The following is a 20,777-nucleotide window of genomic DNA, read 5'->3' as shown; positions in this document are numbered from 1 at the left end:
TTCCAAGAAGTATTTCACCACTAACCTGCATTTTGGTTTAAATTTCTAAAAATTGCTGACTGGGCATAGTCCATCCTTTTGGTCTGCTTTTAAATATTTGGAAAGCAGACACTCACTGAGTTCCAAAAGTAGTGTTAACAGGTGCCGTACTCAAGCCTTTTGGAACCCAGCACTGTGCCTGCTTTATTTTGGGGAATCTCAGTAAGATGATGAGCTATTATTATGCTCATTTCACAGCTGAAAATTTGAAGCTTAGAGAATAAGTCACTTGCTCAGATTGCTAAGTGGCAGGGCTGGGAACTCAGATCCTGCCCCGTATGATGGAGACTGGGCTAAGGATACTGGGTGGTAGGGGATGTGTCCTGTGGCCTCAGAGTGCTTCCATGAGAGCATAGAGTTGAGCTTTAGGTGGTAGATTCCTGGAATAGGGAACCTGGACGATTCCTGGTCCAATATGACACCCTTCAGAAGACACTTTATCTTTAAAAAAAATTTTGTTTAATGTTTATTTTGAGAGAGAGAGAGAGAAAGAAAGAGAGAGCACAAGTGGGGGAGGGGCAAAGGGAGAGGGAGGCACAGAATCCAAAGCATCCTCCAGGCTCTGAGCTGCAGCACAGAGCCCAGTGCGGGGCTCAAACCCACAGACTGTGAGATCATGACCTGAGCAGAAGTTGGATGCTTAACTGACTGAGCCACCAGGCACCCTGACACTTTATTTTTTTTTTTAAGCAGATACCAATAAAAGAAGACTTGTAGAAAAATGTGGGTTAGTACAGACCTTGGAGGAGGTGGCTTTTGAGTCCATTCTTAAACCAATTCTATGACAGCTGTGCCTCCAGAATTATCTTCTCAAGAAATGGAAACTGTCACAGCAATCATGGTGTTGGTTTGGGCTCAGCCATAAGTGGCCGAGTTCTCCTGGGCAGGTCACTCTGCTTCCGTGCTACAAGGCACACGCAGCCTCCCTCAGGACACTGATAATAAGGAAGGTACAGGGTGGGGTCGTGGAGTGCCCAGCCCAGCTACCAAAGCCCCTGAAGCTCAGCATGTGTGCCGCTCACAGGCAGGGCTAACCACATAATTGGCATGGCCCAGTGCACAGTGAAAAATGCAGGGCCCTTTAAGAATTAAGAATTTGAAGCGCATGAAACCAGGCAAGGAGCCCTCTAAGCGAGGGGCCTGGGGACTGCACGGGTCACATCCCACTGGCGTTTGTGAATGTGAGGCTGGGCGAACGCAACCTCGGTTCTTGGGAGGCTCTCTTTGATTTAGAGGAAATACTCTGCCTGAGTATTTGTTATTTATTTTATTTCAGGGCCCAGATTGCTTCACGGGCAGTTGTCCAAGTCAGCACCATTAAAGCAACAGGCGCTGCCTCCCCGGCTCCCCGCGCAGCTGCAGGGCGGCCGCCTTCCCACATCTTTGGGGAGAGACGCTGATTTGTGCTTTGTGTTTTGGTCCTAATAGAAAATAATCACCCCCGTCACGTGAATCGCCCACAGAGCTTTGGGTCTGGAAACTTCCTGTGGGAGAGCGGGCTCCACAACTGTCCTTTTGTGGTGTGTGCATGTCCCGCAGTGCTCTGCCGAGATCTAAGGTGGGGAGAGAAAGGGTGCTGCAGAGAATTGAGAGGAAGCCAGCTCTTGAAAGACATTTTTTAAAAATGAGGATAGCACTTGAAAACGGAGTGGCGAAATTCAGGACAGGAGATGTTTTTCTTTTAACGTATAATCTTAGGGTTTCTTCCTCCTCTGTTGTAGTAAACATCATTGGTGTGTATCTTTTCAAAGCTTGAACAGAGCAGTGGAGCTCCTGAGGCCTGGGGCAGAGATTCTAAGAAGTAGAGCCCTCTGAACTGAGAACAAACTGAGGGTTGATGGGGGGTGGGAGGGAGGGGAGGGTGGGTGATGGGTATTGAGGAGGGCACCTTTTGGGATGAGCACTGGGTGTTGTATGGAAACCAATTTGACAATAAATTTCATATATTGAAAAAAAAATAAAGTATAAGGGATGACTTAAATAATAAAACACGACCTAGCATGAAAAAAAAAAAAAAAAGAAGTAGGGCCCTCTGCTCAGTCCCCAGGAAGGTGAAAACGTATTTGTCTGTTGTCTGAGAATTTTCACCCTGGAGTTCCTAGGCCTTCTCCGAGCCACTCACGAATTCCCTAGTTGAACTATGTCTGTTTCCACTGCCCCAGGACTGCTCTTCATTCTTTCATTGGAGAAGCACTTATTGAGCACCTGCTGTTTGCTGGATAGTGATCTGGGTGCTGTGAAGGAGACCAAGGCCCTGGGCAGACATTCACCAGTGGTCATAGGGGAAGACAGAACAGAGAAACAGATGCATCAACAGGATAATTTCAGAGAGCCATAAGTGTTGTAGAGAAAGTAAACCAGGCAATGGGACAGAGAGTGACATGTTGGTGTGGGGGGTGGTGCTGACACAGGCTGGGAGGGTGAGGATGAACTGCTCTAGGCAAGTGACATTGGAGCTCAGTGGTGAGCAGGAAAAAGGTGACCTAGATAGGGAGTCTGCAAGTGTCCAGCCTTAGAGACCTGTGAGCCTGGTATGTTCAAGGGCAGAATAGAATGAGACACTGTAGGAGGGGATATGAGATGGGTGAGGCAGGCCAGGGTTGGGTCACATAGGACCTTTGCAGGCTAGAGGTTTTCTCTGGGTTTTATTCTAATTGCATTAGAGAGAATGCAATTAAAGCCCCTGCAGGGTTTTAAATTAGAATGAGCTGTGATCTGATGCATGTTTGAGAGTACTCACTCACAGCTAGGTTGCTCGTTGAGGGCACTAGGCCAATGACTTGTCACAGCTGTGGATGATAGAGCCTGTCATACGTGAACTCCATCTTGCTCTGACATTATATGCTAAGGGTATGGATCAGATCAGTTTCCACCAAGGGCTAAATTTCAATGAGCATATCAGATAGTGGCTTTCCCTGGCTTGCCAACTTTAAAGCTGGCATCAATAAGTGTTTATAAGGTGCATTCCCCAGCTCACAAATCAGTTTGACTCTGTCACATTGTCCCCAAGTGAGGGTCACTCTTTACCTTGTTCAACCTTGCTGGGCACTGCATCACAGCCCAGGTCTGAGCCCTGGCCCATTGTTCTTCCTGTTTGGAGCTTTCTCTTTTAGATTCCATACAGACCTCAGCCAAATGGTTGAAGTTTGGATACTGGCACTTCTCTTTGACTCCATTTTTACCTAGAAGCTTAGAGGACTGTCTGTGTCCTGACCAGCAGAAAAGACATTAAGCCATTAGCTGCAACAGAAACCATGTACCTGGTATGAAACAGAAACCATTTTTAAAAAATGACTCAGTGGAGATTTTTCCAAACTTTCCTGCCCTGCAAAATCTTTCCAGTTGATACTAATGAAATTGTCTTGTCACTTGGGAGATATTGTATAACAGGCCTTTGTTCTGCAGAAGAATTGGAGCACATCTGCTGGGCCACTAATGGACAAAACCTCTCTTGGTCCTTATTTCCCTTCAGTAGCCCTGACGCATGTGTGTTCACTCTGTGCAGGCAACATCTATGTGTAGGTTGTAATGAAAATAAGGTGCTTCCATGGGTTACAGAGTAGAGAAATGTTTAAGTTCACAGCCCTTCCACAAACCATTTGTGGAATGTAATTGAGGCTGTAGTGGCGACAACATGAAACTTCGGGAAGGTGAAAAAGCAGTGAGGATGCATGTTTGGATAGTAGACCTGGAAAAGACCTTAGCCTCCATTTAGCTCAACTTCCTCATTTATAGGAAAGGAAATAGAAGCTCAAAGAAGTGAGGGACCTGCCTGAGGCAAAAAAGCCAGCCAGTGGTCAAGTTGGGAGGAGATGCTGGTGCTCCTCCCAGCCTACACCCGGCTCTGATTAGCAGTGAACAGAGCCAGACCTCGCAGGCAGGAAAATGCAGAAATCCCAGTGGATGGGGAAGGGGCAGCCTCCTTCCCCTTCCCCTTCCCCAGAAGGGCACTTTCTCCACTAAGCACCTATGTTGACCTCAAGAATGAATCATAGAAAAGAGCTATTAAGGTGTCAGACTTAGTCCCAGAGTGATTTCAGCCAAACAATTACAGTGTTTTAAAAGCCTTGGTGCTTTAGCAAATGCATTGGAAATTTACTTGCCGAGTAAGAGACTGAGGAGGACCAGGTCTCGCTGTTTGAAGACAGTCACTGCTTGGATGGTCTCTTGGCAGCCCTGCAGCTTGCCACCACCACAGATGCTTTGGGGAACAGTTTGGTTTTAAAACAGTTTAAAGATGAATGGACAGAGTCTTTCTTCAGAACCTGGACTCTTGGCGCCCTTTACCTCAGCAAGTGAGACTTAGCAGAGCCGGAGTAACATGCTGCCTTCTCAGGTTTTCTTTTTATTCCCCGAGGGAGTCCTGTTTGTGCCCTGTGCCAGGGCAGCTGAATTCTGAGTTGTTCTCGATCCCTTTTCTCCACTTCCTGAGCCCTTTGCTGGCTCCCTGCCCAGCCCTATGCGAGGGGCCGAGGCCTCCAATTCTCTCTGGCACTGGTGTTGGGCCAGACACGTAGGTGGCTTTTCCATGGCGCTGCTCAAAAACTTGCTCTCTTGGTTTGTTTTTGAGTGTGTGTGTGTGTGTGTGTGTGTTGTGTGTGTGTGTGTGTGTGTGTGTGTGCACGCCTGTGTGTTTTCATGCCTACACCCTAGAAACATTCCAACCAGAGGTGCCAAAAATCACAAGGCCCATTTTGGAACTGGTGAGTTCACTGTATTCCTACCCTCTGAAAGGACTCAAATCCATCTGCATTTCCCACATGGGGTTGTGGTTGTGGCTACTGATCAGTGGTGGGATGGGCTCCCTATTGAGCATTGCTTACACAAGTTTGTGAATCATCTCTATTTTTATCTACTCTATCCTCCCCTCTGAAATGACAGCGCTTTCCCTGCAGGTCATAAAGAAGGAGACTGGATTTTGGAGAGACTTTGGATTTGGGATGACCTGCCAGTATCGGTCAGACTTCCTCAATATAGGTAAGACCAGGCAAAGGGCCGTGAGTCCGCGCCTCTGCTGCCACCAAGAGGCTGTGAGAGGCCACGAGGAAGTCAGGGCAGGTTCCCAGGAGTCTGATGACAAAGGTGGTGCCATTTCCTAGGAAAGGCCCTTCCTCTCATCATGGACTGAGGCGCTGGACCAGGACAGGGCTTGGGAGTGTGCAACACATGAGCCCCTATAATCTCCATCAGCCCCTCTCAGTCACCCCAGTTGCAGCACACAATCTCAGGGAAAAGGCAGTTGTTGCAAAAAGGCAGCTTCAAGGCAGGTCCCCCCCCAGTATCTCCTTCCAACCTAGTTCTGGCTGTAGTCCCTCTCATGCAGAACTTTCTGGGCCTCCATAGTAGCAGGGGCCACTGAAAAAAATAAGGGCAACATGAGAAATTTTGGAAAATCACATACCAGAAAATATCCAAATTTCTCTCTGCTGAACTTGCAAAAATTCCAAATGCTACTTCAAGCTCTGAGTGTACAGTCACCATCAACACATACATGCGTGTGTGCACATACACACACACACACACACACACTCCCAGAGCACCAAGAGGAAAGGCCCTTAGGTTGCAGTTGAGGAAACCAAAAGGCAAAGGGTCTGCAGCAAGTGAGGGACATAGGATGAGAACAGAGCATCTCCTGTCCTCCTTGGAAATGCCACTCCCCTCCCCATAGTGGTACCTACTCATGTGCCTCGAAACAGAATTGTGGATTATACATGACTAGGGTATGAATGAACAGGCCTGAAACCTTGATCTTGGGCTCAGGGGCTCAGGGTAGACCCCAAGCTTGGATGGAGTCAGGGAGGCCCTGCAGAGCATGGAGACTTCTATCCCTCCACCTCCCTGTGGGCCTCCCAGAGTCTGCTCCTCTTGCTCTCTCCTGGTGATTCCTGTTCACACCCGAGGCCTAACGTGTCTCTTTTTAAGATCAGTGACTCAATCTGAGCAGCCCCAGGTTTTTGTCCAGAGGGGAGTAGACTTCAGAGACTATAGAACCCCTATAAAAAGAAAGAAAGAAACAACTTGAAGCTAAAGAAGCAGCATAGCACCCAGGACGTCGGTCTCTGAGTGCTCCCACATACCGGCAACTAACCATAGGTGTTCTTTGATTTCTCTAAGAAATATTTCTAAATGATTATGTGCAAATCAGATTTCTAAAAATGACTAAAATTTTTTCTAAAGCAGATTTCCATTTCGAGAAACTCTGTTTCCTTGTTCTGTGTACAGGGAAGGATTTTTTTTTTTAATGGTGTATGTTTATCCAATTTGAATTTAGAATAAGTTGGATTTTCCTAAAGATGGGGCATAGCTGCAGTTGAAACGTGTGGGGACAGTTGGCTGGTGAGGGTGCTTTTCCTCAGTAAGCCGTGGCCATGACCTAAGAATCTCTGGGTCACATCTGGACCCAGGTAATTCTTTGCAATCTTGTATTTATTTGTAAGCATCTTAACTTTTGCACCTTCTATTTAATAAGTTGTGATGATACCGATGATAATAAATCAATTACAGATAACCAAGCACTGCCCCTTACATTACTATCTCATTTGGTTATGACATCTAGTTCATTTCAGGATAAAGAAACCAAAACTCAAGAGAGGTGAAGTGGCCAAACCAAGACTCAAATTCTAGATGCCTGACTCAGTATCGTACACTGGCCCATCAGTGGGGTACCACGAATCACTCGTGTACATAGCCCAGCCCTGGTTGGGATGCAGTTTTCCTGTGCGGGAGCCCCTCCCCCAGGCCCAGCGATGGCCTTGATCAGAGCAATGCAGCCTGGGGGCTACAGAGGGTAAAGGGACTACATGATACCTCTGATGAAAGGTGTTGAGGATGACTTTACTCCTTCTTGTACGAATTAAATAAATCTCCTAGGCGAGAAAGGAACAGTGACAAAAAACACAAGTCTTCTCTGGTTCTGTTTGGTTTGCAGTGGGCTTTAGGTTAAGAAAAGACATGGGGCATCTCAGTTTATAAAGGTGAGACTTTAAGGGACCATTACTCTGTGAAGGCGTCCACCATGGAGTGAAACCACATTTTTTGAGTAGAACTTCAGAACTGGGAGGCCAGTCCCTTAAACATGCCTCACTTCACCGGCCTGTGATGGACACACAGCTTTTGGGACCACTTTAGTGTATGAAAGGCAGAGTATTTTGTGGGATGTAGTTTTTTTCATGCTGAGATCCCATTACTCTTTCAGGCTGCAAGCCCCTGCTTCACTTTGTTTGAATGACAGGAGGCCACATTCAAACAGAAACAAGTTTCCATTTGAAGGTTTTAAGCTGAAAAGTCTTAATATGGGGCTCAGGCCAACATTAGCACTGCTGATGGCTCTCGGAAGCAGGCAGGTGCTGGGGCTTCTCTTTGCAGTCTTATTCTCTCAAGGAGTTGGTGCTGGCCACCACTGCCACCAAGGTCCTGAGTTCCCTTTCCCGGATGGACATGCTCATAACTTGGGGGGTGGGGGGAGCGGTGAAACATCTCCCCTAATACTTCCTCTCTTCATGCAAAGTTCTGTACAGATCAGAAAGGCAAGTACAGATCAGGAGACTGGCTGGGCAGCTCGATTCAGCGGTGTGTTCTCTCCTGGCAGGTGGCTTTGATTTGGACATCAAAGGCTGGGGTGGAGAGGATGTGCACCTTTATCGCAAGTATCTCCACAGCAACCTCATAGTGGTGCGGACGCCGGTGCGGGGACTCTTCCACCTCTGGCATGAGAAGCACTGTGTGGATGAACTGACCCCTGAGCAGTACAAGATGTGCATGCAGTCCAAGGCCATGAACGAGGCATCCCATGGGCAGCTGGGGATGCTGGTCTTCAGGCATGAGATCGAGGCTCACCTTCGCAAACAGAAACAGAAGACAAGTAGCAAAAAAACATGAACTCCCAGGGATAGATTTGGGGAGGTGGTTTATTTTTTCCCTTTTGTGATTACTGAATAAGTGGCTGTGACAAGGAAAAGATTTCCATAAAGGGCAAAAAAAAGAAATCAACTGATTAGTAAAAGCGACGAGGGGGAGAGCCTCCGATTTCTCTCTGCCTGTTTGGCTTTACGCAACAGGAATTAAAATCTTTGCCTGCAAAAGTAGCCCAAATGCATCCCATGTAGTGTCTGACAAAGGCAGAATGATTGTGAGATTATAAGCCTAATGGCATGGAGGTTCTGATTGTGTGTACAGCAAAGTGAGAGCTGTTATCTTTTGTGCTCATTGAAATATTCACGAATTGAGACCAGTTTTGTAAAAAGTTCTTGGGAATGAAAGGCAAGCACATGTCTCCCCATATGAACGATTATATTGGTAGAGCTGTAGTGCCCAGGAATGCTAAAATATCAGAAGACAGGTGAGGAGACTTCGTGATACTCAAAGATACACCCATGGCGATCCTTGTGAGTATATTAAACAAAACCAAATGGACTCAAAAAGGAAAAAAAAAAAAAAGAAACTATTGTACCATTTCCACCCAAGATTAACCAAAAATAATATATCTTTTTTATCATAGTTTTAACCATCTCCATTTCTCAATTTTATTTAAAAATGCACTTTTTTGGCTTATGAGTTATATTCTGCTTATTTAATTACCAACTTGCAAGCCTTACTAAGAGAGCACAAGTTAGCATACATTTTTATATCTTTTAAGAAAATACTTTTAGGTATATTATGAGAACTTTTCGTTCAGATTGATCCCCATATCCAAGGACATGCCAAATGCTGATCCCGTCAGACACCGAATGTCAGATCTTTGGTCATATGGAAGTCATGGTGTGGGGCTACTGATACATCAAGACATATAGATACTTTATCTGAAGAATATTTCCCAAGGGGAGCAACCGAACACTGGAGGGAAAGAAAGATATACTTTTTACCTTAGCTGAAAAGGAAAACTCATTCAGACTGGTAATATCTTGATTTATTCAGAAGTCAAAAAATACATTTTCTCCTCAGGAGAACTGGGGATCACTTTCTTACCTGTTTAAATAAACCAAAGTATACTGTGTGAACCAAACAATCTCTTTTCAAAGCAGGGTGCTCTTCCTGGCCGCTGGCTTTCATGAGAAGAAATGCAGACAAATGTATTTTGTGAAAGATCACTCCATCTGCCAGAGTCAAGTGAGATGTAAGACTTTTCTACATGTTCACCTACCCCCACCTAGGGAAGTAACTATTTTTTAAATGACGCAGTTCTACTGAGTCACTGAGATGCTTCTGAAAATGGCATTTTATTACAGTTTCCAACTATTTAAAAAAATAAATACAGTTAACATTGAGTGATTTCTACATTCATGTGAAAATTATTTATTAGCCAGCACCAGATGCATGAGCTAATTATCTGTGATTCCTTGCCTTCTGTTTGCCCCCAGTCAACTCATTGTTTAAAAGCTTCAGGAACATTCAAGCTGTTGGTGTGTAAAAAAAAAAAAAAAAAAAAAGAGAGAAAGAAAAAAATGCATTATATTGATGTGTACTGGTAGTTCATAAATTTTAATCAAAACGCAGGACATGAATGTAAGGTGGCATTGGAGAGCTAATAAAATATGATTTGTGGATATGATTTCTTCTTGGAGCAAGAATGCCATGTTTTTAGTTTTGGGAAAACTTTTTACATGTGCAGAGACCAGGGTTTCTCAACCTTAGTGCTAGAGACATTCTGGGATAGATCATTCTTTGTTGTGGGGGCTGTCCTGTGCACTGTAGGACATTTAGCAGCACCTCTGGCCTTCATCCACTAGATGCAAAGAGCATCTCTCACCTAGGCTGACAACCAAAATGTATCCAGTCATTTCCAAATGTCCCCTGGGGGACATAAAACTACACCTGGTTGAGAACCACTGGTATAGAAGGAGAGAACCATAATGAAAACTCTGGCTGTGAATACATTTTACTTGTCCTTTTTATTTTTTTTTAAAGCTTATTTATTTTGAGAGAGAGTGTGTGCACACACGTAAGTGGGGGAAGGGGCAGAGAGAGAAGGAGAGAGAGAATCCCAAGCAGGCTGCATGCTGCCAGGACTGAGCCCAATGTGGGGCTCCATCCCATGAACCATGAAATCATGACCTGAGCTGAAACCAAGAGTCGAACACTTAACCGACTGAGCCACCCAGGTGCCCCTACTTGTCCTTTTTAGTTAGAAGAAATTGAGAAATGGTTCCCAAGGTCCCTTTCTAATTGAGTTAATTTTCACATACACTGGTGATACTAGAGATTCTGGGCACGTCTGGCTTTGTGGGACTGACCAGCACACTCCTCCTATATTCTTCCAGAGTCTGGAGGACGTACTTCCAATAGGCAGGCAACAGGAAGCAAATGTGATCATGGAATTAGGTCTAAGTGTCCTGCAGATGCTACAGTCCCAGGCTGTACTGTGGGCTAACTAGCCATTTGTGCTTGTTTAAATTGCATCTCACAGATGCCTGAGGCAGCGATTAAGAACTGAGTTTCAGCAACTGGTTAAGAATTGCTGAGGGTAGCTGAAGAGAAGAGGAAACAGCATAATATTGAACCATTTCTCCCTTTTTAGAACTTAGCTAAAGCAGTTTTATCAAAAAGTAGGAGCCCTCTTGGGGCATCTGGCTGGCTCAGTGGGTAGAGCATTCACCTCTTGATCTAGGGGTTGCAAGTTCAAACCCCATGTTGCGGTAGAGATTACTTAAAAATAAAATATTAAAAAACAAACAGTATGAGCCCTCTGAAAGTGCATGTAAGAGGGGATCTTAGTTTGAGCTGCTATATCAAAAATACCTAGACTGGGTGACTTAAGCAACAAAATGATTATTCGGGTCCTAAAGGCTGAGAAATCCAGGATCAAGATCCGGTGTCTGGTGAAGACCCATCTCCCTGCATCCTCACAGGGCTGAGAGCAGAGGGCTGGCTGTCTTCTGGGCACTAATTCCATTGTGGAACCTACCTCATGACCTAATTACCTCCCAAAGACCTCACTTCCAAATACCATCACATTAGTGCTCCAACATCTGAATATTGTAGGAACACAAACATTCAGTCCATAGCAGGACCCATCCCCCTTCCCTGGACCAAGACACATACAAAAGAAGGGTTGGTGAAAGCGCCACTGAAACGTTACATTGAGGGGCTTGGAATTTAACCTCAGCAGCAAAGGAAAGCAGTAATGAACTCTGGTTTGAAAGACCCAGTCATGACATCTTCTAAAGGAAAGATACTGCCGAGGAAGCACTGAGTCTTGTGTTTAAGGTTTGTTCCAACTCTCTACATCCTCCCTCTGTTCTTACGGTATAGAAGTCACCTGGTAACTGGCCCAGCCGTCTCTCTGGAGCTGGGGTCTCTGCTACAGACCTGGGTCTTCTCTGAGCCCTGGTGAGGTGACGCAGCCTTGTGAGAAGTGCTTGTTTGCCCCACCACCCACTCCCCATCCCAGCCAGTTGTTAACTGTTCACCAGCACACCACTGCCTCCCAGTGACATACCTGTTCTCCTTGTGCTGGTCCGTCCAGCCATCTACTTTGCAGCACCCCTTCTGTGTTCATAAATGTGGGCAAACTGGCTTCTCTCCACACATCAACAATGAAAGAATCAGGCCTAGGAATTTGCAACAGGTGAACAGAACCTCACACAGCCCTGCTTTGAAGATTTTGTCACACTCAAGTAGACATCATACACAGTTCTGAAATGTATGAAAATTGCTGCCCAGAACCTAATTTCAATAAACTTTGCTTCAGGGAAAAGCTAATGTTATCTAATCTTAGTGTTCAGTGTGGTAGTTAATACCAAGGCTTCCCCGGCCAGACTGCCTGGGCTCAAATTCTAGCTTTTTCACTTGCAACCTATATGATCTTAAGCCAGGCACTCGGCATCTCTGTACCCGTTTCTTCATTCAGGACAGCGAATGCAGTCACATCTGCCGTACACATGAGGCACATAGCAGGTATTCACATTCAGCTATTATTTGATACCAGTTCTGCATTCACAACTATTATGCTTCCCAGCACGTCCATAGCACCTCTTGGGCCAATATGGGTCGCATATTAGAGATCATGAACCCATCACGTGTGCACCATTGTCCTTTTATTTCTGTTATTCTGAAAACAAGGTCCGTCTACCTGAAGAAGGATAACTAGGAATGTAAATTTTAATGGATAACTTCTTCCTTAAATTGCACACTCAGTAATTTGGAGTCAATAATTTGAAGACATTTGGGAAACAGAGGTGTTTGAGGTAGGGTGCATAGCCAGGCACCTTCTGTACAGAATGCCACTCTTCTAAGACAGGTAATATCATTTTCCGGGTGCAGAAGTGGTAATGAACTCGCTCAGAGGCCCAGACTGAAAGTGGCTGGCTTGTCAGGCTCACACATCATGGCCCCATCCTACCACCAGCTCCAGAAGGCTTGAAGGTCAGGAGACGAGGGTAGACAAGGGAGTTTGGGCTTGGGACAAGTCCAGACTCTGTGATCTTGTGCCTCAGTTTCCCACTGTTTCTCTACTCTTCAGCCCACCTGAAAAATCCCCTGACAGTGACCGAAAACAACACAGTGATCCAGAAACATGGATTGTGCCGGGCTGCTTCCCTCCAGCTGCTGTGAAACTCCATGACAGTCGGGCTCTGCAGTCTTGGAAGCAGACCTCCAGCAGGATCCCAGGGCCTTGCACTTCAAGGCTGCCTTGAAAGGGAGGGGAGAGCAAGTGGGAATAGCGGCCTTTTGAAAAAGATTTGACATTGTTTCTGAGAATTGCTGATCAGAGATAATGCCCTTGGGCGGTCCCTTAAAAAGGTGGGTGTGTTTTACTCCCAACACCCAAGTAACTGGCAGCTTTGTGTGATCCATATTCTGATTAGCTTTATATTTGAATTCAAAGCTGTTTCTCCTGGCAGAACTCTGTGCTTTGCTGTTGCTGCCAAAAACTATGGGGACTGTGCCAGCTGGTCGGGGGCTTTGGGTGGTGGTTTTTTCAATACACAGAGAATGTTCTCTCAGCAGAGGTGCCTTTCAAAATGTGTCTGTGACGCTGATCCTCTGAACATGCCTTCTGGAGTGGGCAACTCCAGGGCCCCTTGGCTGTGTCTGCCTTTGCTCTTCCAAGGGAGGGTGCAGGTCACAGCCTGGGAAGAGAAGCAGGCCCTGCCTCTGGGCTGTCTCTGCCGGTCAGCCGGTCACCCAGAGGCTCAGGGAGGGCCAGGACACCTTCAACGACCTCTGCCCAAGACTCATCAAATGTCCTTTGGTGGCTGGCTTTGCAGACAGCCTGTCTGCCACAGGCAGTACCCAGGTGGGACACTTGGTGAACTGGCCTTACTCTTCATCAACCTGAGTCAGGACATCAGCTTGAATTGAGGTGAGCACAGTACTGGAGGGGATTCCCTCCACCCCAGTTAATCCCACAGTCTCCAACCCCACCCGAATCTGCTACCAGACCAGTACCCTCCAACCCCAGAGTTTAAAGAATTTCAACAGTAGTCATCACCTGGCCTGCTAGGATGTTAAACCCCATTTGAAACAGTTAAGAAAAATAAAAATTTAAAAATAAAAATGGACAGCAAACAGCAAAACCCTCAAGTTAAATTCAAAGAAAGGCTGAAGAAAAAAAATGTTTTTAACTATGTATTCTTTCTTCTAGTCATTAGTCTCGAACAGAGCCATGTAAAAATCACACCTAGAATGTGTGAGGCTGTCAGGAATAGCGGTGGTGTGTTTAGGAAGCATTTTCTAGAGCTCCGCCATACCACTGAGAACACCTCCAGGAGATAAGGTGTTTGCCATGAGGTTTGGTTGTTGAGGCACAGTGTGGAGGAGGGTTACCAGGATCTTGACTCAGCTGGTAGGAAGATTTCGTGAAGGGAAAATAAAAGCTGATGTAGACTGACGACGGTGGCAGGGGCTTGTCCCCTCCCTGCAAGTCGGTTTTAGCAGTGGCTAAACCTATCTGGTTGACCTATTTGGGAAACAAAGCAGAGTTAATCCCAAAGGGATCTGGGTTTGTAGTAAGTGTTCTGGTCAAAAAGGCAGGCAAATACTTGGGGATTGGTGACCAGGAATTCCAGAACAACTGAATCAATTTGTCAACCATCAATTTTGGGTAAAGACTGATACCTTGGGGATTGTCAAAATTCGACAGTAAGAGAATGCCGTCTCTATGCCATTTCTAGTCTAGACTAAGGTAGAAATCTCTCTGTAAGCCATTTCAACTGGCTAATACATTGTGTGGCTCATAATTATATCTCCTACTGTAAAAGTTTCCCTTTCCCCCCGAAAATTCATCCCAGAAACTGTAGCAAATGGGTCATTACTAACACAGCCCATTGGTTATATAAGCCGAGGTGCTAACAGAGGAGCATGGAGTGCAGGGATCCTGGCTTTGTTGGACCCGTGATTCACATAGAATAACTACCATTTGCAGAGAACGGTATAAATGCCAGGCACTTTGCGTATTTCTTCTTTAAGCTTCAGAACCCAGTGGGTGACTGAGAGCTGAAGCTGAGATGCTTAGTATTTTTTTTTCTTTTAAGATTCCACTCAGCTGGTTAATGATACAACCAGGATCCTGACCCTGACTTTATCGAGCTAACTCCAGACCAAATAGTGTATTGTTACCACACAATTAAAAAAAGCACTTTTGTTGTGTAAACCTCCTGAGAGTTTTCAGTCTGGGGCAGCAGGAGGAAGTGTAAGGATCCAGCACAGGGACAGAAGGAAGCACAGCAAGTGCACTGGAAATAGAATGATAGAGTCCACAGTGGAGTCAGAAAGAACAGAACTGACACACTGCAGAATAGTCTGTGGTGGGGAAGGAAAAGAGATGAGGAGCTCTCCAGAAATACAACAGAAAAGGAGGGAGAGATGAAAATGATGAGGATGAGATTACAAAAATGGAAGGCAGAGGGCAGAAAGGGAAGGGAAGGCATAAGGCAAACAGATGTGTTCTTTAAAGATGTAATTGTAGAAACTTACCTTCTAAAAAAAAAAAAGACCTGTGGGATGCAGTCTGAAAGTATTTATCACATTCTTAGCAAAAACGAAAGCAGAGGTCCAGGGAGATACATCCACGCGTCCCCTGTAAGTCATTTTTGTGTGTGTGCATCACACGGCAGGCGTCCCAAGGTATCTGTGTGCTCACACGTGCCTATAACACGTATTTGAGAAAGTTGGCTCACAGAGACAGCTGTCTTTATGGAAAGGAGCAACTGTAAAACTTCAGGCCATGAACTTCTTTTTTAAAATCTACAAGCAGATTTTGTGCCACATGAGCACCTGCCATTCTTTTACTTCAAAGGATGGTTAATTCCAGAGTGTAGCTCAGATGGGCAATTTTTGATATAAATGCATCTAAGATATTTTAAGTGACCTGTCCATGCCTCGTTTTCACTTTTTCTCCCCTTTCCTGATCCTTTTTCTTCTTAACTCTATCTTTTTCCTCTTCCTGGTCTAAGGTTTGGACCCACTAACATTTCTTGGCATTACTGAGCTCCGCTGGGGATGCTGAGGGACAAAGTAACTTCCTTGTGCATCCTCCCATAGCAGGGTAGGGTAGGAGACCAGAACCCAGGGCCTTACAGGTGATCTGATGGGGGGGCGGTTAATGATTGTGAGGGTCTGGCAGTAGAGGGATGGCAGCCAGAGAGTCTGGAATGACTAGAAGAGGAGATTCTAGAATTTCATTGAGGGAGTTGAGAAAGAAGAATCGACGTAGGCAGTGAGAGGCATTTGTGCACAGTCCCAAAGTGATAGGCAGACTGGAGTGCCCGAGGCTGGAACCTGGACAGTAACAGGAGAGGAACATCCTCGACCAAGAAACCTTAGGCAGGTTAAGGGGGCTGGGCTTGTTGAGGCAGCAGAAGGAGGGGACCAGGACCAGGGTATGGACATCCTTGCTTTAGGTCATAACTAGGGTCAGACACAGGGAGACTGTGTCTAATAGCTGAGCTGAGAATTCGGGCCCCCCCACCCCCATTTAGTGTTAATCACTTTCTGAATTCTTTACCATTCTCTCTCCCTAAGAATTTTAAGTACTACTCCTGGCCATCACGTCCATTGTTTGATGATGTGATTATTGTTTGTGTCAGTTTATTCCTCTGAATATTAATAACCACAGGATAAAATAGTATATAACTCAGATCTGCTCCCCCTTGTACTATGTTAATTCAGTCAGGTCATTTGCTGTTTCCCCAGTAGGATGTTATTTAGTGTCCTTATATCTGGGTATGACTGTACTTATTTCCTCCAAAATAATTCTAGGCAGAGGATGATGCTGGAATCATATGTCTTCATAATTATTAGTGACTATAGGGTACTTTTCTATTTATTTCAAAACCTTAAGATTTAAAAACTGAATGAAATTAGTAAAAATCAGTTAGTAAAAACACCTTCTTTTAATTAAAATAGAACTACCATATGACCCAGTAATTCCACTTCTGGGTGTTTATTCAAAGAAAGCAAAAATACTAATTCAAAAAGATACATCACCCCTATGTTCATTGCAGCATTATTTACAGTAGACAAGAAGCAACCTAGGTGTCCATTGACAGATGAATGGATAAAAAGATGTGATACACACACACACACACACACGAATATGACTCAACCATAAAAAAGGGATCATGCCATTTGTGACATGGATGGACCTTGAGGGTGTTATGCTAAGTGAAATAAGTCAGAGATAGACAAATACCCTATGGTTTCATTTACATGTCAAATCTAAAAAACACGAAACCAAGCCAAACTCACAGATAGAGAATAGATTTGTGGTTGCCAGAGGGAAGGAGGGTTGGGGGTGGGCAAAATGGGTGAAGGGGGGTCAAGAGGTATAGACTTTCAGTTATAAAATAAATAAGTCATGGGGATGTACAGTATGGTGACTAGAGTTGATAATACTATAGTGCATATTTGAAAGTTGCTAAGAAAGTAGATCTTAAAAAAGTTATCACAAGAAAAAAACTTTTTAACTTTGTAAGGTGATGGATGATAACTATACTTATAATGGTGATCATTTCACAGTGTATACAAAATGTCAAATCATTATGTTATACACCTGAAACTAATTTAATGTTAATGTCAAGTACGCTGCAATTTTTAAAAATGTGCTTTTGTATTAGTAGTGAAAGCTGACATTCAGAGAGCTAATGGTGGGAAGATATGGAGACAGAATAGAAGTTTGTGACTTCCTGTCCTGTGCCAGCTTTGCAATTCTATAAGGTCACAGCTGTTGAGTCACAGGAATGAAAGCCAAAGACAGGTTCTCTTGGACAAATGTCTCACTGACAGTTGTCTCTCAGACTGTACAAACACATGCGACATTTCAAGTAACACTTTACGATGATCTGTGTTTAAAAACTTTCTCATAAAAACACACGTGTGCACCCATACACACTCACACACACACGTCCCCCACACTCTGTCGTTACATTTCACACAACGAACTGCCTCACGGACTAACTGCTGCAGCCCCTGCTGCTTCTGGAGGAATGCAGATACAGGGACTAGGCCTGAAGTGCAAGGAAGGCTCCATCTCCCCAGGAGAAGAACCTGTGGCTCAGAGCATAGGAGCATCCTTGGTCACTGCCCAGCGGCCAGCACCCCTGCTGAGCCGGAGGCTGGGGTGGGGATGCAGTGGGGCACAAGACTCCTGGCTGAGGGAATCTGCATCCCACTTGGGAGGTTACTCTTCATCTCCCTTTTTCCTTCATTATCAGGGAGGAGACTGTAGAGCAACAAATGGTATGTGATGTGTGTCACGTTCCACAATTACGTGAACTTCTGTGTTCCTTTCCCAGGGCTGCTCTAACAAATTACCATAAACTCAAAGGCTTAGGGCAATAGAAATTTATTCTCTTAGAGTTCTGGAGGCTAGAAGTCTGAAACCAAGGTGTCAGCAGGGCCACATTCCCTTCCAAGGCTCCAGGGAAGGCATGTTCCATACTGCTGTCCTAGCTGCTGGGGGTTGCCAGCACCCTCTGCCATTCCCCGGCTGCGGCTGCATCTCTCCAGCCTCCGCCTCTGTCGTCCCATGGCTGCCTCACCTCTCCGTGTCTGTTTCCAAATCCCTTCTCTCCTGCTAAGGATGCCAGTCATTGGACTGAAGGCCCACCTGAATCCAGTATGAACCATCTTAACTTGATCACATCTGCAAACACCCTGTTCCCAGATAAGGTCACATTCACAGGTACCAGGGCTTAGGACTTCAACATATCTTTCTGGGGACACCATTCAACCCACAAGTAGTACTCACACAGCTCACTATTCTGTTCTGGTCTACCCCCACTGGTAAGCACCTCATGCCTCATCCTGTGTGATGTGCTCCTGGATGGAGCCAAGGTAGACTGGGCAAGCACCGTCCTGCTCATGGAAACACACTCGCAGATGTCTGCTCATGTCTCTACGGTCCGTGGTATTTCTTTACATGTTAAGCCTCTCCTACATTTTTAAATTCCTCATTCAATTTACATTCCCAACTTTTGTTCTTCTGTGTCTCTTACATCCTGGCTCCAGCATGTGTGATAAATGAAGTGTGTTTGCGGGGTCATTTCAGTCACGAGTAAAGGCTTTTTTTGCCAGCTCCCTGAAGCCAACATGGAACTTAATGTAAACACAAACCTGAGACATTTCAAAATGACGCAAAGAGGGGTCATGAAATACTTCACATGAGCTACTAGTTTTTGAAGTAATGCCTTAATTCCTAAAAGGTTTTGATTCCTTCTTTGTTCATTTTATATACATCATTAAGGTTGTATCCTTCATGTTAGGTAGTTGCTGAAATTGGGAATCATCTCTCTTTACTTTCAGAGTGAATATCCTGCAGAGGCAATTTTCTTTTAACATTAAACTCCAGCATTTGTGCAGAAGAGAGATTTCCGTGGGGCTTTAAGGATACTTCCAGTTGATCAGCATTGGCTCTGCTGCAGGGTGACTTTGGCTTCACATACAAATGTCTATTTCAGCGATGTCTGTCCAGAGGAAAGCCCAGCTGGAGGTTACAGGATGACACGATGGAGACTGTCACTCAAAGAGCTCCAGGTAGTCGGGTGGCTCATCCTGCTGACCACAGGGGTACAGAAGGAGCTCTCTCCCCAGGGAAGTTATAGGTTCCTCCTGTGAATCAGAAGGCATAGGTCAGGCTGGGCTGTGGGGGGGCAGGTTGTTAAGACAGCATAAATAATAACATCATGTCCTTTCTGCCCCCTCAGGGTATATAACTTCTTGCTTGCCCTTAGCTTTATTGGTATATGACAATCTTAAAAGAGATTTTTCTCATCTGTAAATTTCCCTCCCAGGCTTGAGTTCTAACTAAGAGTGGTCTCAGATGTGGTCAGTGTGTGCACAGATTTTTAGCATCTTCTACATTCTCTGCCCCAGCGGGTTCTCCCTGAATATTTGAGGAAGAACTAGGTTCAATGATAAAGGAAATGCAATTAAGAATCCTGATTATCTGGAAGAATTATCAAGGACTAATCCCCCCATTACTTGTCTCAATCTTTTTTCTCGTAATTGCCTTTCATTGCCTGGGCTGCTGCAGGACAACAATTCACAGAGCAAATTTAGTCTGCACATGGTTTCACCTTGTGATATTCCACCAGCTCCGCCAGGGTGGCATGCTGGAGCCGGTCCACACCCAGGAAGCTATAGGAGTCCGTAGAGGCATCTATGAGGAAATGTTTGCAGCCATCCTCAGACAGATAGGACAGGGCATAGCCTTTGATCCTTTCACTGACTCGGATCAGAAAACTTCCTGGCACACATGTGCTCAGAAGTTCATTTGCTCTCTTTAATGTAAGAATTCCTGTGGGAAAGAAAAGCAGGTATTTCAGCCAAATCATTTCCAGAACTTTCTTCAGTTAAATATAGCTGTGTGGATAAAGTTTCGTAAAAAGTAACAGCAACTGTAAGTCCATTTTGGTTCTTAAGAATACAGTGCAGTATCATTCATCTTCTGGTATTTGGTAACTGGGCCAGCCAGGTAGGTTACATAAGCAAATGGATAATATAAATGAGGGTGTGCACGTTTACCCTTCAGAGTACGTTTCCACCTATGCACCCAGTTATCACACCATAGCTGTTAGGTAGCTTCTGTGTCTGGCATCCTAGAAGCATTAGATCTGGAAGGGGACTGGAAGTTGCCTTCCTCAATTTATTGACGAGGACTCTATGGCCTGGATAGTGATCCAACATGGTCTTAAACAGTGCTTCTCAACCAGCACAATGTCTAGAAGTGTATGATCTACATCTTTGGTTGTCATGGGCAGGGAGTTGCACCTGGAAGCCAGTACAGAGAGGCCAGGGATGCTGCTAAACATCCTACAGTGAATAGTACAGCTTCACACAGCAAAGAATTATCCAGCCCAAAATATCAATAGTGCCAAGCTGAGGACCCTGGTCTTGGAGTCAGCAAGTCAGTGACAGAACCAGGATGGATCCAGGTCTTCAAGTACTTTCTACAGTAGCTACTCCTAAATCATGCTTCAGTGGCATTTAAAGGAATACAAGTATTTACTTATAAACATATATATACACCTATATATATGTATATATGTTTATATATGTATATACATATGCTTCTATATTTATGTCTCCATATGTTTGTCCTAAATATATTCAAAACAATAAAACTCTTCATATATATTAAGTTTTATATGTATATATAGTTTAGATGCCTCATGAATTCACACTAATTAAGACCAGTCTTTCCCCCAACCAGTCCAAACTCATGAGGTTTGACTCATGTTCCCAATTTCCCTTCTTATTCCCATTGTAATTCATCAGATGAATCACTAACATTGCAAAAC

At 44.9% G+C, this 20,777-nt stretch overlaps 2 protein-coding genes across 26 annotated transcripts in view; one reads left to right on the top strand and one right to left on the bottom strand.

Annotated features, from left to right (window-relative positions):
* Positions 1–9,586, top strand: part of CSGALNACT1 (chondroitin sulfate N-acetylgalactosaminyltransferase 1) — a 341,281-nt gene extending 331,695 nt beyond the window's left edge. For all 21 annotated transcript variants that reach the window (XM_027071730.2, XM_053216491.1, XM_053216492.1 and 18 more), the window contains 2 exons: positions 4,935–5,016; positions 7,628–9,586. In XM_027071730.2, the coding sequence (XP_026927531.1) occupies positions 4,935–5,016; positions 7,628–7,917 (372 nt within the window). In that variant the 3' untranslated portion in view covers positions 7,918–9,586. The remainder of the gene's footprint in view (positions 1–4,934; positions 5,017–7,627) is intronic.
* Positions 9,587–9,958: 372 nt separating this feature from the next.
* The window catches only part of SH2D4A (SH2 domain containing 4A), a 70,492-nt gene continuing 59,673 nt past the window's right edge, over positions 9,959–20,777 (bottom strand). For 4 of the 5 annotated variants that reach the window (XM_015075895.3, XM_053216497.1, XM_027071765.2 and 1 more), the window contains 2 exons: positions 19,554–19,774; positions 17,235–19,086 (listed from right to left, as the gene is read on the bottom strand). In XM_015075895.3, coding sequence (XP_014931381.1) covers positions 18,994–19,086; positions 19,554–19,774 — 314 coding nt within the window. In that variant the 3' untranslated portion in view covers positions 17,235–18,993. Of the gene's footprint in view, positions 19,087–19,553; positions 19,775–20,777 lie in introns of all 5 variants that reach the window. The other variant, XM_015075893.3, reaches the window with a different exon arrangement.

Source organism: Acinonyx jubatus, chromosome B1 (assembly GCF_027475565.1).
Source record: "Acinonyx jubatus isolate Ajub_Pintada_27869175 chromosome B1, VMU_Ajub_asm_v1.0, whole genome shotgun sequence".
NCBI lineage: Eukaryota > Metazoa > Chordata > Mammalia > Carnivora > Felidae > Acinonyx > Acinonyx jubatus.
This window is presented reverse-complemented; position numbering and strand designations above follow the sequence as displayed.